This window comes from Coturnix japonica, chromosome 8 (genome assembly GCF_054131305.1).
Source record: "Coturnix japonica strain WE chromosome 8, WE-NBRP24, whole genome shotgun sequence".
NCBI lineage: Eukaryota > Metazoa > Chordata > Aves > Galliformes > Phasianidae > Coturnix > Coturnix japonica.
The window spans coordinates 30058313-30072265 of NC_140670.1; the positions used below are offsets into that span (position 1 = coordinate 30058313).

Here is a 13953-nt window from a genome sequence, read left to right on the forward strand (position 1 = left end):
TCAGACAAGTAGCAGAATACATCAATTTCCCCATCTTTTTAAGCACAGAAAAGAATTCCCCTGCCCTAGCAGAGAGCAGGCAGCAACTGTGAAAGTGATGCACTGAAATGCAGGAAACTCAGTGTAGTGCAGGAATTCGGTTACATGGCTGTTTGCAAATTAATGGCTAAATCAATTAAATGAAAGCATGGGATTTCTCTTGAGGAAAGTCTGGTCACAATTGCAATGAAAAGGGGAGGGGTTGTGGAGTGGGGATGACATAATCACATTTGCGAATCACCAGCAGTGTGCATGCTTTAATCCATTAATGGGGTTTTTATCTGTGATCATAAAAAGCAGGTTACATTCAGCCTGGAAGGGAGTGAGGGTTGGAGGAGAGGGGAGGGGAGAGCAAGAGAGAGAGAAAGCGAGAGAGAAAGAGAGTGCTATTCGCTCAGTGAATTGCTTGCAAGCTTTGGGCTGATAATTAGGGATCTCAGGGGTGCAGTTTCTCAGAATAACCTGCTCGCCTTCGGATGGACCAAATGGAGACAGTGGTTCAGTCCTGCTGATATTTTTAAAGCCCTCCTCGCAGTTTGATGGGCATTCCCAGTGCTTTTGTGCACGTCTCGGAGAGCGTTGACGTGGAAAGGAGCAGCAAGGAGGGGGAGGTTGGAGGAAAAAAACGGCAGCTCTTCTAAAAATACGGAGGGCATGCGAGAGTGCGAGCAGGCTGGGAAGGAGGGCGAGGGGAGAGCACCTCGCGCCATGGTCCTCGGACACTCGGAGATGTCCCTCCTGTGACTGGATGCACCATGAGCATCTGGGAGGTGATCCTGGCTTTCGTGGTGGTGGTGCTGATGCTCGTGGCCTTGCTGGCCAATGTGCTGGTGCTGATGTGCTTCTTGTACAGCGCCGACATCCGCAAGCAGGTCCCGGGATTGTTCATCCTCAACCTTACCTTCTGCAACCTGTTGATGACCGTCTCCAGCATGCCCCTGACCTTGGCTGGCATCATTTACAAGAGGCAACCGGGAGGAGATCAGATCTGCCACATTGTGGGCTTCCTGGAGACTTTCCTCACCACGAATTCCATGTTGAGCATGGCAGCATTGAGCATTGACAGGTGGATTGCCGTGGTCTTCCCTCTAAGTTACCACTCCAAAATGAGGTACAGAGATGCTGCTCTCATCCTGAGCTACACGTGGTTACACTCTGTGTCGTTCCCCATAGTGGCAGCGTCTCTCTCCTGGGTGGGTTTCCATCACCTCTATGCCTCCTGCACCTTGTACAACAAGAGACCAGAGGATAGGACACAGTTTGTGATTTTCACTGGGGTCTTTCACACCCTCAGCTTCCTCCTCTCCCTTATAGTCCTGTGTTTCACTTATCTCAAAGTGCTGAAGGTGGCACGGTTCCACTGTAAGCGGATTGACGTGATCACTATGCAGACCCTGGTACTGCTTGTGGACATCCATCCCAGGTAGGTGCCTATGTGCTCAGCAAGAGAGAATGTTGGATGTAGAGGAAGTGAGGACTGGGATTAGTGTTATATTTAATGCAGTCCGAGCGGTGTCACAGCAGGGAGGGCTTGGGAGGGGGAGAAAACAAGCATCCTTCCTGCTGCACGTTGCTTTGTACTTGTGTTTGTGTTTTTTCCAGTGGCAGAAAAAAGCCTCCTTTCTTAGGAGCTTGTTTTGGGAGGGAATGCAAAGAAACAAGCAGTTTTGGCTGAGCATGCATTTCCCTTTGAGACAGTGATCAGACCACTGCTCTTTGTCTCAGAAGGTGGATTTAGCAATTGATAGATTTACAGATTTTAGCAGTGTCAGCCCAAAACACTGTTTCTCGCTGAGAGGGAGCACATGTCCCTGGCTCAGAGCTGAGAGGGAAGGGGAGCTGGGGCACTCACTGCTCCTCCAGCTGTGTCCATGTTGCTGTGCTCTCTGTAACTTTATCCTCCCAAAGGCAGCATCGTGAGGGAATAACATCTGCTAAATACGTATGCTTGAATGCCTGTATTTAAATCCCATAGAGAGACTTCGGTAGCAATGTTGATATGACAAGTGAGGGATGTAGAAAGCTCATTGCTAATGAGAGTCCTTAAGCGAGAGAATTGTTAGGAGAAAAGTCTCCAGGGGCTGGGAGAAGAATGGCAAGCACCAAGCAGGCATGGATGTGTGTAGGGAAGCTGTGCAAGTGTCCTGTCAGAGACGATGTGCAGGCTATAAATCTTCCATAAATAGGACATGTCTGGGTCTGCAAGGGAAGCAGATTTGGCTGGGGAAGGGAGAGTGGGAGTGACTTTTTCCTGATCATTAAGGGTGCAGAGCTGTACAGCTGAAGGAGAGAAAGGTTTGCTGGATGGAAGCCCTGGGGTGCGGGGCCAGTGAGAAGGCAGCAGCAGGATGAGCCAGAGCAATCTGTCTGGGAAAAGGGGAATTAGAAATCAATCCACAAACCTAAGGCAGGATGGGGTGGCTGATGGACCACAGTAGGCTCTGGGCTTGGGGGCTCTGATGAGCTGAGGCAGATAGGTTAAGGACCAGCTGAGACTGGGACAAGGTGGGAAAGAGAGAGTGAGCTATGGGCAGGGAAAACATGGGACATGGTTCAGTGAGTGTGGTGGTGATGAACTGATGGTTGGACTTGGTATCTTAGTGGTCTTTTCTGACCTTAATGAGCCTGTAGTTCTGTGGTTCTCTGAAACCAGGGGTGCTGGTTGTAGAGTGGGAGGAAATGGGCCCAGTTTGCTGGGAATTTTGCTTAGAGGAGGAGTGTGACTGGAGCAGGTGATTGGGAAGGAGACACTCCAACAGAATCACCTGGAGAAAAGCGGAGAAGATGGTTTGGCAATGGAGGGTGACGAAGCACCTGTGAAGGATGTGCATGCTGACTGGGAGACTGTCAGGGACTGAGACTGTAAGTTCATGCTGAAGGGAAGTGTCTTTGAGCAAGGTGCTGGCAGCTGGCAGTGCAGGCAGGTGTCTGATATGGGGAAGAAGAGAGGAAAGCCATGAGCAGATGGGTTGTCCCATAGTAGCATCCCATCTTGCTGTTATCTGCAGGCTGGAGGCAAGCAGCAGCCACAGGAGTGGAAGGAAGCACATGTGGCTGTCCTCAAAACGAGGTCAGAGCTTGGGGATTCCTTAGCCTGAGGCAAAGAAGTCTGAAAGGATCAGGGCAGGACAGTACTGTGTCAGAGGAACAGAAACGTTTGCTTAAAATTCTCCAGTTAAGCTGTCTGATCCATGTCTTGACCACAAATGTGGAACAGAACTTTGGGTGAGTTCTGTTCCTGCTTTTGAGAAACACACGTATAAATCTTCCCTTATCCACCAAGTCAGAGAGGAAAAAAACAGCCTCCTACCCCATGCACTGTCTGGTTTGCTAAACTGTACCCCAGTTGCTCTTAATTCCTGCTATGGCCACTTGCAGGGCAGTGCTGTAGACGTGATGAGGCTGTTTGAAATAGCAATCCTTACACATAATGCTTAAAGTATGGCTAGATTGTACAGAAAAGCTTAGGAAAAAAAAAAAAAAAAAGGGCAGAAGTCACAACAGTATTCTCCTCCTCTGCATTTTTTCATGTCTGAGTTAACTAGAAGGTATTCCTGCATTTCACCATCATCTCACAGAAGAGCAGGTTCACAGGGCTGTGGGTATTGTACCTCTTCATTGGAGGAGATGGAGTTTTACAGGCACTTTGCTGCCAGTAACCTCTGCTGCTGTTATTCAGCTCTTACATCAGGCCATTCTATAGGAAAGGGGAGTGTTGATTTCTCTGGACTACAGCAGTGATGGCTGATTGCAACCTATAGTGCTGCTGTCCTATCAGTGACATCTGCAGCAGCTGTAGGGTCAGATCTTAGACTCCGCACAGAGGCTCTTCACAGTGATCTACATCGAGTTATATAAGTGGCACATGTACAGGAACGTTTAGTGTTTCTGATAGTACCCAACAGCGTAACATGGGCACTGGGAGGACATGCATGAGAGGCCAAAGTTTGCAGTTGTAGCTTAGCCTACCCCTGACTATTGCGTGGTCTGGTTTTAGCGCTGAAAAATGTGTACAGACAATTTTCTGCTCCTTGTGACTCAGAATCCGCCCGCCAGGGGGTCTGGGACAGGCGTTGTGACAGATGGCTTTATTACCTGTGACTTGGGGAGACACAAGTGATCTTCTGAAGATCATTTGAGATGAGTACGAAGGAAACCTCTAAACACTGCACAGAACTGTGTGAATGTTTAGGGCACATGTCCTTTCATGTTAGCTTTGGCATTTTTACTGGGTACTGCTTTCTCTTGACTTTGTTCCCTAGACTGAGCTATCTGAGTTACCGTGAGGGGCTTGGGCAAGAATTCTCTTAAGTGCTTAACTCATGTATTTCTCAACCAAAATTATCTGTACTATCATTTTAGTGTATCCAGCTCTTAAAGATAGTGGATCTTAAGGTTCTTTATCTCATAAGCTTTGTTTAAAATACCAAACCTTCAAAGGGATATATCTCAGATTTTCCAGGATATTAAAATCTTTGAATGAAAGCTTAGTCAACAATCCAGTTCTATTACCAGTGTCACCCATGGAACCTGTGTTTATGTTGTTATCTAACTGCACAAAAGAGTGCACAAAAGCAAAATACCCATCTGAGCACATGATCTGTATGAAGGAATGAGATAAAGTACTTTCATTTGTGGTGTGGTATTTACTAGCTACGTCTGGAAATGCTGAACAAAAGAAATCAGTCGAAGCCTTCAGGACTTTCCACGTCACGCGTGAGCTCCTGGAGTCCACAAAGGCTTTGTGTATACCAATGAATGTGTGGAGAGATATAATGGGGGGGCGGGAGAGGGGAACTATTGGGGACCAAAAATACCCCCACACACACCCTAACAGCATCCTAATTGAAATGGCTTTGGATATTTTTTTTCCTATTCTGATGCATGCTTGGGATATTGAGTCTCAGTGCAGGGCTTAAGTGAAGCTGCTGAACCTCTGAGATCCTCTATTTGCACCTGAAAGTACTCCAAGTTCTTCAGCTCCTGCAGAACTGGAAGCTTAGGTTCCCTTTAACAGGTGGATTTCTTTTTTTACTGCTCAGCTGTCATTTTGAGCTGCATATAACTCAGATGTAGAACATGTAACACCGTTAGATGCGTTTTAGTTCTGCTTGGGCATATTCTTTGAGAGCAAGGCAATTTGTTATTTCTTTTGTTCACTTTTCCATCATGGCAGCTGCTCTGGGGACTGGATGGGTGAGAGTAAATAAAAAGGAAATAATGAAAAAGGTTTTTGGTTTTTTTAGCCCAATCAAAAGATAACATCAGAACTGTCTGACACAGATAGCACCAAAGCACCTTGAGATCCTCAGGACACAACACATGCTTAGATGTTGATCAGACAGTTACAGCAAACAACACACAGGTGTGGTCATAAACCATAGAGCTATTAATATATGCAAGCATGGAACCTGACAATGAATCACTGATTACAAATTTACAATAATACCAGAGGAAGACAAGCTCCAAGCTGTTATAAAGTGCAGTGCATAGGCCAGACCACCCAAGACACGTGGTTACTTTGCCACACGATGTGTGCAATGGGTCCACAGGCAGCAACACTGCTATGTGCCTAGAGAGGGATGTTGGCAGGCAGCCTGACTTTGGTTTCATCCTTTCCCAAAGGAAGTATGTTGGCAGATTCACCAGTTCAGGTGCAGATGACTCCGGGAGGTACAACCTGTGCTTCCAATCCTACAGAAACACCTGGAGAACCACATCTCTGGGCTTCATCCAGCTAGCACAGAAGTTGCACAAGCAGGTAGAAGAAGATGGAAAAATGACAGGACTAATTGGTATCCATTTGGTCAGAAATAAGGCTGCTTTGAGCCTCAGACTCAAAACACTTCCGTTTTTCAGATTTGTTGTCTAGTTTCTGGCTTTGCAAAGTGCTCACCATGTGCACAAGCTGTTGTGAGATTTATGGCTACACCATTCACAGCTACTGGATATAATGATTGCTTCAGTGCTGGGCTGACTTCTAAGAGGGTATTTTTCCTGTTACCATTTCATTGTGCTTTATTTCTTACTTAGCTGGGTGGTTTCTCCTACCTGTGATATGGTTGCTTGAATTGCTTTTCCTATGGAAGTAGGTGGGAGTGGGTGTGGATATAAGTGTACGTACATGCATTTCTCAGTAATTGGATTTGGAAGGTAAGATCATGTAAAGCAGTAATACTCACAGTTCTCCTGTGGAAATGCAGTGTGTTGGTTATTGGGTTATGTGAAATCAGCACGTACTGAAAGAATTGATTTCAATTATTCCAGAAGTATAGCTGTTAAAGTTTGCTACCTGATATTATGATTCATGTTCTTGTTTGTGTTGAATGTCATGCAGTGTAAGAGAGCGTTGTCTAGAAGAGCAGAAGAGACGGAGGCAACGAGCAACAAAGAAAATAAGTACCTTCATTGGTACCTTTATACTTTGTTTTGCACCTTATGTTATCACAAGGTAAGCAGGAGCCTATGTTCTGAAAAAATGGTCAGAAAAGCAGGGCAATGCACCAGAAACTGATGCAAGCTCCTTATGAAAGTCCTGTGCTATGTTTCACCTACCAGAGATTCTATTTGCTGAGCCAACCACATTATGTAGAATGTCACAGCATTTCCAGTCCAATCCCTCTGTAGTCTGTAAGCCAAACCCCATCCAGTGAGCCAAGTCAATGGGTGGGCTGCATGGGAGGGACTAAGGAGTTCAGTCCCCAGGTGCTGTGAGACCAAGAACCCTCAGACTACCTCAGTGGCCCAGGGGCTGAGCCAACCCATTCTGTAGGACACTAGTATGAATAGGCTAGGATGGAGAGTTCTGACTGTAGAAGACACGAATGAGGTGAGAATACAGCCCACAGATTTAAAGAGCAGCTTTCTTGGACAGAGTTCTTGGTCATAAACATCAAATATCAAAGTTAGTCTGGCTTACAGCTAAAGAAAATCTTGCAATTTACGGTCAGATGTCCCTATTTATCTAGCAGCTTATTTCTGAAAATGGCTCCTGTGGGAAACACAGAAGTACTCCAATGAAACAAAATTACTGAAAAGCAAGTATTTCTGGATTAGTGCTAGCAAGTTTTTGAAAGGAAATTTACAACCTGTGCTTGTTATTAAAACTCAGGAAAAACTGAAATACTGCTATGCGGAACAGAGAAAGAAATATATATATACACCTAAAGCATCACTTATTCCAGTATTATTGGAGAGAAATTACTAGGACTAAATTCAGAATTGCAAAAAAAAAACCACAACAACCCCACACTGAAAAACCTGAATTAAGACTCAATGTAAGTGGTCAATAGAAAAACCCCTTTTTCCTTCACTGTACAATATCCTGAATTTCTGTTTCGAACAAGACAACTAACAAGCAGTCTTGCAGTCTCTTGTTAGAAAGGGAAACCTGCATGCCACATTAATTTTATGTTCATGATAATAATAGCTAATTGATCTGTACTAATAACTTGTGACAGCATTGGGAGTACATTTGTACAGCATTATGAAATTTTTCTTCACACTGACTATACAGTGGCAGAGGCCATGCCCTGTGCTCTGAAAGGCTATGGAAGGGTTTATAATTACGGGCGCTTAGCCTTAACTCTGAGGCTATGAGATATTAGAGTATGCCTTGCTTCAGGTGGTTAGATTTCATTTTATATTGGGTGTGTGAAGCTAATGAAAATCATCATAGGCACTGAATAGCTCTCAGCTCAGCCCTGATGACACCAAGAACATAAGCCAGGGCTATTGGAAGCATTTCTATGCTCCTTGCAGCTCAGACCAGCATTCAGCCACCACCTCCCCACTACCACTGAGCTTCGAGGCAATCTGTGCTCTCCTAATCCTGAAGTACAAAAAGGGGAGTGCCAGAAAAATCCTCAACCTACAGGTGACATTCTTGTTTGTTTACTGAAAGTGAAATGAAACAATTGGATTTCCATTTGCCACCAAGTGCACTATAGAATTACATGTTTAAGATATTAGAAAAATTATCATAGCTAAACAGTTCATAGTTTGGAAGTATAGGAACTGAGTAACAGACAAGTACAAGAGCCACTTTTGAAAGCAAGTTAGGGAACTATGTAGCCAATGCTGTAGAATTTAATTTACAGGTAGCACTGAAATATTAATTCACCCTCACTGAAAACATCTTTCTGGTTGAAATGTCTCATGAAAATTGAAGCTATGCATGTAATTTCCATCAATAATGAGAAACAAAACCCTCTTTCAAAGGCAATAAGGTATATGACACAACTTGAAGACATTTAATTGTTTCTACATCAAACAGAATTGCGTACCTTGGGGTTTACCTGCAGTTGTTTGTTGCTATGTATCTGCAAATGTCAAAAATAATACACAAAAATGGCAAAGTCTTTAAATGTCAGGGACATAAGGAAATAATTGAAGAAAATATCGTAGATTCTGTTGATAAAAGTGTTGACTTTTTAATTGGTCATTCACTGAAGGCAGAATTAATATGCCTAGACTTACAACCTTACATTGTCCATGTGATGTGCTCTAAATGGAGTTTGTTTAGGGCTCATAGGACTGGGTGACAGGTTCAGACACAAATTTGTTCAACCTTGATCATTCAAGGCATCCACTGCACTTAATTAAACTTAATCAAATTCAGTATCTGTAAAACATTTGACCAAAGTAAATCAACCACATTAAAATCAAGATGTCAGCAGAAGCTAACTGTGTTTGTCTTTGGATGCTGCTTTTTTTTTTAAAAAAAAAGAAAAGTTATCAACCACTATTTAGAAGGGGAGTTTGGAAGGAGCGCATTGACTTAGGCAAGATGAAAGGAGAGAAAAATGATGGCAGCTCTTTGGGAACTCAGAGCAGCTCACAGTGATGAGCTGAGCCAAATTCTCAAGCATTTTCACATAACACAGCCTGGTCACCTCCAATACCTAACTTGCCCCTGAGCCCATAACTCCCAGTAGGTACTGGGTGTTCCTCTATTCATATGCATAATACTTTCAACCCTTGTCTCCACTGAAGCAGGAATGATCTCCCAGGAGAACAAAACACGAATGCAGAAGGTGTCTGAAATGGCTATTGAGCTCAGTAAAGAAATAAAGAACCTGAAAATAATTTGTTCTTTGATAATAGGACTTAATAATGTAAAGATGATATTTGTGACAGAATGATATTTCTCTCTGAGAAATGGTTATTTCTGGTTATCAATGACTAATACTTAATTATTTGACAGTGAAATTAAGAGCATATAACATGAATTGTAAAACTTCAGAAAGTTCCCATTATGTCATGATTCCATGAAATTATTCATTAAATACAGTTTAGGCTTGTATTGTGTGCTGTTGCAGTGTATGCAAATTGATGCCAAAGAGATGCTCAGAAACCATTTCAAGATGACAGAGAGGCCCTTGTAAGAAAGAACGTGGAAGAGCAGAAGTAGCTCTTAGAGCAGTAGCAATCCAAGCACCCCTGAGCACTGGGATGTTTTCAGTGATACTGCCACACTATACCAAATTCAGGCTCCTCAGCCATTCTTCCATGCTCCAGTGACTAGACCATGCCATCTGCCAGTGCTATTTTAAACAACAAAATGCAGTGAAACTCTATGGAATGCAAACAAAATGGCTGAGGAAATCCTTACTTCTAAATCGCTTGAAATGCCAGCAGTGTTGGTATTGATGCTGTAGGAATCACACTTGAGAATGCTCCTTGGAAATAGAGCTTTGCCTGTGGAAAGGTTAGCAGCTGATGATGTTTCCAGGCAGGTTTAAAAGCACCTGTGTCTGAAGGTAGTTGTCAGCAAAGATCTCATTTACCATCGCACAGTGGGGCTCTCTAGCAGCACATATGCCCTTTGGAATCATTCTTCTCTAGAATAATCAATAGTTCTTCAACAGCTGTAGAGACATATTGAACAGTGCTACCCTTCAGCGTTGCTCAAAGACAAGGGAAAAGAAAATCTCGTGAAGTTATCAATATTGCCCTGTCAAAAGCACTGGAGGTCTCAGAACAAAGTGAATGGTCTGTGCTGGGGTGTGAGGAGCACATAAAGCTCTCCTCTCCCTCCCTCCCTTCCCAATGGCTTAATTTTTATTTTTTTTTTCTGGGCTATATTTATTGCAATAGTATATTTGGGCTTCAAATTGACCACTTTTAAAAGTTAAGATTAATTGTGCCATTTCTTAATGAATAATTTTACTTCCTTGTGTGCTTCGCCTGTAACCCAGTCAGACTATTCAAATGCATCACAATCCACAACCTGGACTTTTTATGAATGCTATGTAGCACTGCAGGATGGTTGCACAGATAATCCAGAGGGGACCTTGAAGGATGACTTTGGACCAGATGTTGTATTTTTAGTTAGGATGTTGTTATTTTTAGTTTTATTTTTAGTTTTATCAGGAAATATGACTCCCACTAAACCAAGCAGTGATGGTCAGTGTCTCAATCTCAGACTTTGGAACCCAAAGGTTTTGCACCAATACATAGGAAATTATATGGGTCTACACAGATATATATATATATATTACAATATTTGCTATTAAATGCAGTGTGCACGATGGATTAAATGGTGCATTTAAGCGTGGAGGTCATCAGGAAATGTTATTGGGAAAAGTTATACTCCTTTCATATCTTTTAGAGCTCTATCAAGACTATGATGAGCTTCAGCTGCTAAAAACATGATCTTATAGCTTGCACAACTAGAAAAAAATTAAACATCAAAAACATTAAATAACAACAACAAAAAGAAATATCAGCTACGAAACTTTGCTTTCTAACAAGAGACCTTACTAGGACTGAGAACCCTAGAGTAGTCAAATGTACAAAGTAAAGGATGCCTTGAAGTTTACAGTTTAAGACATCCCAGTAGGATCTGTGCAATCCCATTTTGGGGAAACAGACCTCAAGCTTACTACTGCAGAGTCACAAAAACTTTTACATTCACATTTTCATGAGTATGGCTTTTGTTTTCTTGCTATTGCCCAGGGATTTGGGGAGGGGTGCGTCATCGACTTCTCATTGTGCTGCTGGAACATTCACTCTTTCAACCTTTCTCTTCCCCCAGACTTGTTGAATTATCCTCTGTGATCCCCATCAACACCCACTGGGGAATTATCTCCAAGTGCTTAGCTTACAGCAAAGTTGTTTCAGATCCCTTTGTGTACTCTTTGCTACGGAATCAGTACAAGAAGACATGGAAGGACATCATAAACAAGATCCTCAAAAGGAGCTCCATCAACTCCTCTGCCCTCACGAGCGAGTCGCACAATCGAAATATATTGCAGCTGAATGAATGAGGAGCTCTTAGGTATGGGATCTTCCAGAAGCGTTAAATGGTACATGAGAAACAACAGTAACTGGCCTATCCCTAGTAGCTATCCTCAGCTGTCAAGGCTTCGGGAGGTGGTCACAGGTGCTGTGTCCCTCCCACAGCCCCTGCACACCCATGGGAGGCTGCTTTGAGCCTCCTCTCTCCAACTGCAGCATGCTATTGGTGCGTGGTCCTGCAGACTTCACCAAGAGCAATCTCCCATTAATTTCCATCAGCAGTTACGCATAGAGTGGAAAGCTGCTCCTTGGTGGAAGGGCTCATGAGTTTAGTGGGAGCAGAAAGGTACAACAGTGAGATTATTTTTAAAAAAGACAAGAAGAGATATCTGTGCCATGTACTTCACTGGCTGCAGATCAGGGTCTCTCCGATGGATCTGCCAGCTTTACAAAACAATCTCAACCTGATTGCTTCAGCGGGTACCCTTTAGAAAAGATCTTAACAGAAACATCTTAATAGCAAAATCTTTACCTGGGCACTCATGCAGCACCCAGTATAGCTTTCAGTCTCGTTTGGTACCTATTGTTTGAATGGTTCCATAGAACTGAGTAGAAAAAAATCACTTTTGTAGTATACTACGGGCTGGATTCTGATGTGTCTTCTAAGTAACTTTCACCAAATTCTATTATTTTTCCCTTCATTAAATTTTAAATCAATAAAAACAACACCAAACCAGTAGACAGATAGGATGGAAGGGTTAGGATGCCTCCCCACCTACCCTCAATGCCCTTTTTAGGATTTCTGAATTATAAAGGATGGAATTTGTCCCAAAGCTGCAAAAATCAAGAAATCAAGAATAATAATTAATTGGTCGTCACTGCTATGGTTTTAGTAATAATTTGTGTAACAAATTGCATCAAGAAAGTGTGTCCTCCTCATAATCTCTTGAAATTATTTTCTGGTAAAGACCTATTGGTTTCAAAGGCTTTACATTTATACACTGATCAGCAAGAGACTTGCAAGCAATTCTGACCTTAGCTCTGTAACCGTTTGTCTCCAGCAAAGTCCACAAGGCAAAGGTAAAATAACACGAGAAATTTTTTCTTAATAGATCAAGAAACCTTCTGTTTAGTGGCTATAAATTACACAGGTTGTTGGTAAGGGTGAAACAGCAAATGCATCACAAGCCCAGGTTATGAATAGTCTCGGCTTATCCGGTTCCAGTTTATATAACAGCTGACATAGCTGACTCTTTTAACATCTATTCTTACTTACATTTCATCTGTAAATACTGAAATCACAATCATGTTGATGGAATTACTTATTATCTGCCACTTCTTGTGCCCTCCAAGCAAAGGGCACTGGATGGCATAAATAGCTCTGCAAAAGACCTTCCCTTTGCTTGGAAGATAGAAGAGGAAGTAGCTAAATCAGTATATTCTGCTTCATTTATGATAAATAACCAATATCAATCATTTTGCAAACCTTGGTATGCTCTATTTTACAAGTTCCACCATGAATATTTGTCCTTTAACAACAGAGATTATGACAACAACAGTTGCCTTCATACCTTGCAAAAAGCATCCATTCTTGAAGTTTCCCACCATCAATTCGAAACCTGGATAGGTAACTCGGTGGACCCCAAAGTTAATATACTTGGGGTAATAGCTCAGGTGCCGGTGTGAAGAGCCTCATCTTAGCCCCACTCCCTGGCATGATATCACAGCTGCAAGGAAAATGTTAATCTAATGTTAGTCTCATTGCCACCTGCTTTGTAAATGCAAAATTTAATAGGATGAAGATCAGTAACAGCCATGTAAATAAAAATCTTCAGCTTAGCTATCCAGTTTAGTTATTAAACAACAGCATAAATGAAGTCAAATAGATACACAAATATAATCACGGCATCTAAGTTTTGCCAACACTGTGTTCAAGGTTAGCCATTAGTCATGTTACATCGTCTACCTCATCTTAACCATTGGACTTTTTAAGCTTAATGTAATTTTCTCAGGTGCAGTAGGTGAAAAGACCCCATTCAATACAAATACAAAGGTAAAATGCATCATAACAAGATATTGTGGATTTGACTAAGATCCTTTCTTTGTAAGCAAATTGAATGGGGTGATGGTTGAAGTCCACAAGAGTTGTCAGTTTATAGGCTGGGCTGCTGCCAAGTCAATGGGATGTTTGCATATTGACAAACCCAGCCCCAGAGGGGTTTCACATTTTCAATCCATTATTCCAATAGAGAAAAATAATTTCCCAGGGGAAAAAGAAAACCAAACAAAACAACAAAAAAACTACCATTAGAATGACTGGTAAAAGGTGGATAAAAATATAGCATCAGACTGTGTATCTCAGTCAGACCCTGGTTGATTTATGTGTCACCATGAGCAATAAATCTCTCCCCTTGTACGCGTTTAAAGCTTTGTCTTTCTTTCATTGTGCCTTTCTTCCAAAATTAATCTCACAGCAGAGAATAAACATAATTCCCCCTTACTTACATCAGATCTCTGACACATTGTCATATTTCTACCATCTGAAGCAAGCGGGAGCTGTGCATGCTGGCGCTTGACAAACTGACTCCATATACAAATAAAAGTAATACCCTAACATTTCCAGATGACATTTTATAAGATACAGAAATATGATACTGTGGCTTGTTAAGTGCT

General features: G+C 42.4%; 1 protein-coding gene across 1 annotated transcript; it reads left to right on the forward strand.

Moving 5' to 3' along the window:
• Positions 1-359: 359 nt before the first annotated feature.
• On the forward strand, positions 360-13549 carry GPR26 (G protein-coupled receptor 26). The gene is made up of 3 exons (XM_015867590.3): positions 360-1462; positions 6377-6490; positions 11078-13549. The coding sequence occupies exons 1-3, from the start codon at positions 795-797 to the stop codon at positions 11307-11309; spliced, it is 1014 nt and encodes a 337-aa protein (XP_015723076.2). The 5' UTR covers positions 360-794; the 3' UTR covers positions 11310-13549.
• Positions 13550-13953: the final 404 nt, after the last annotated feature.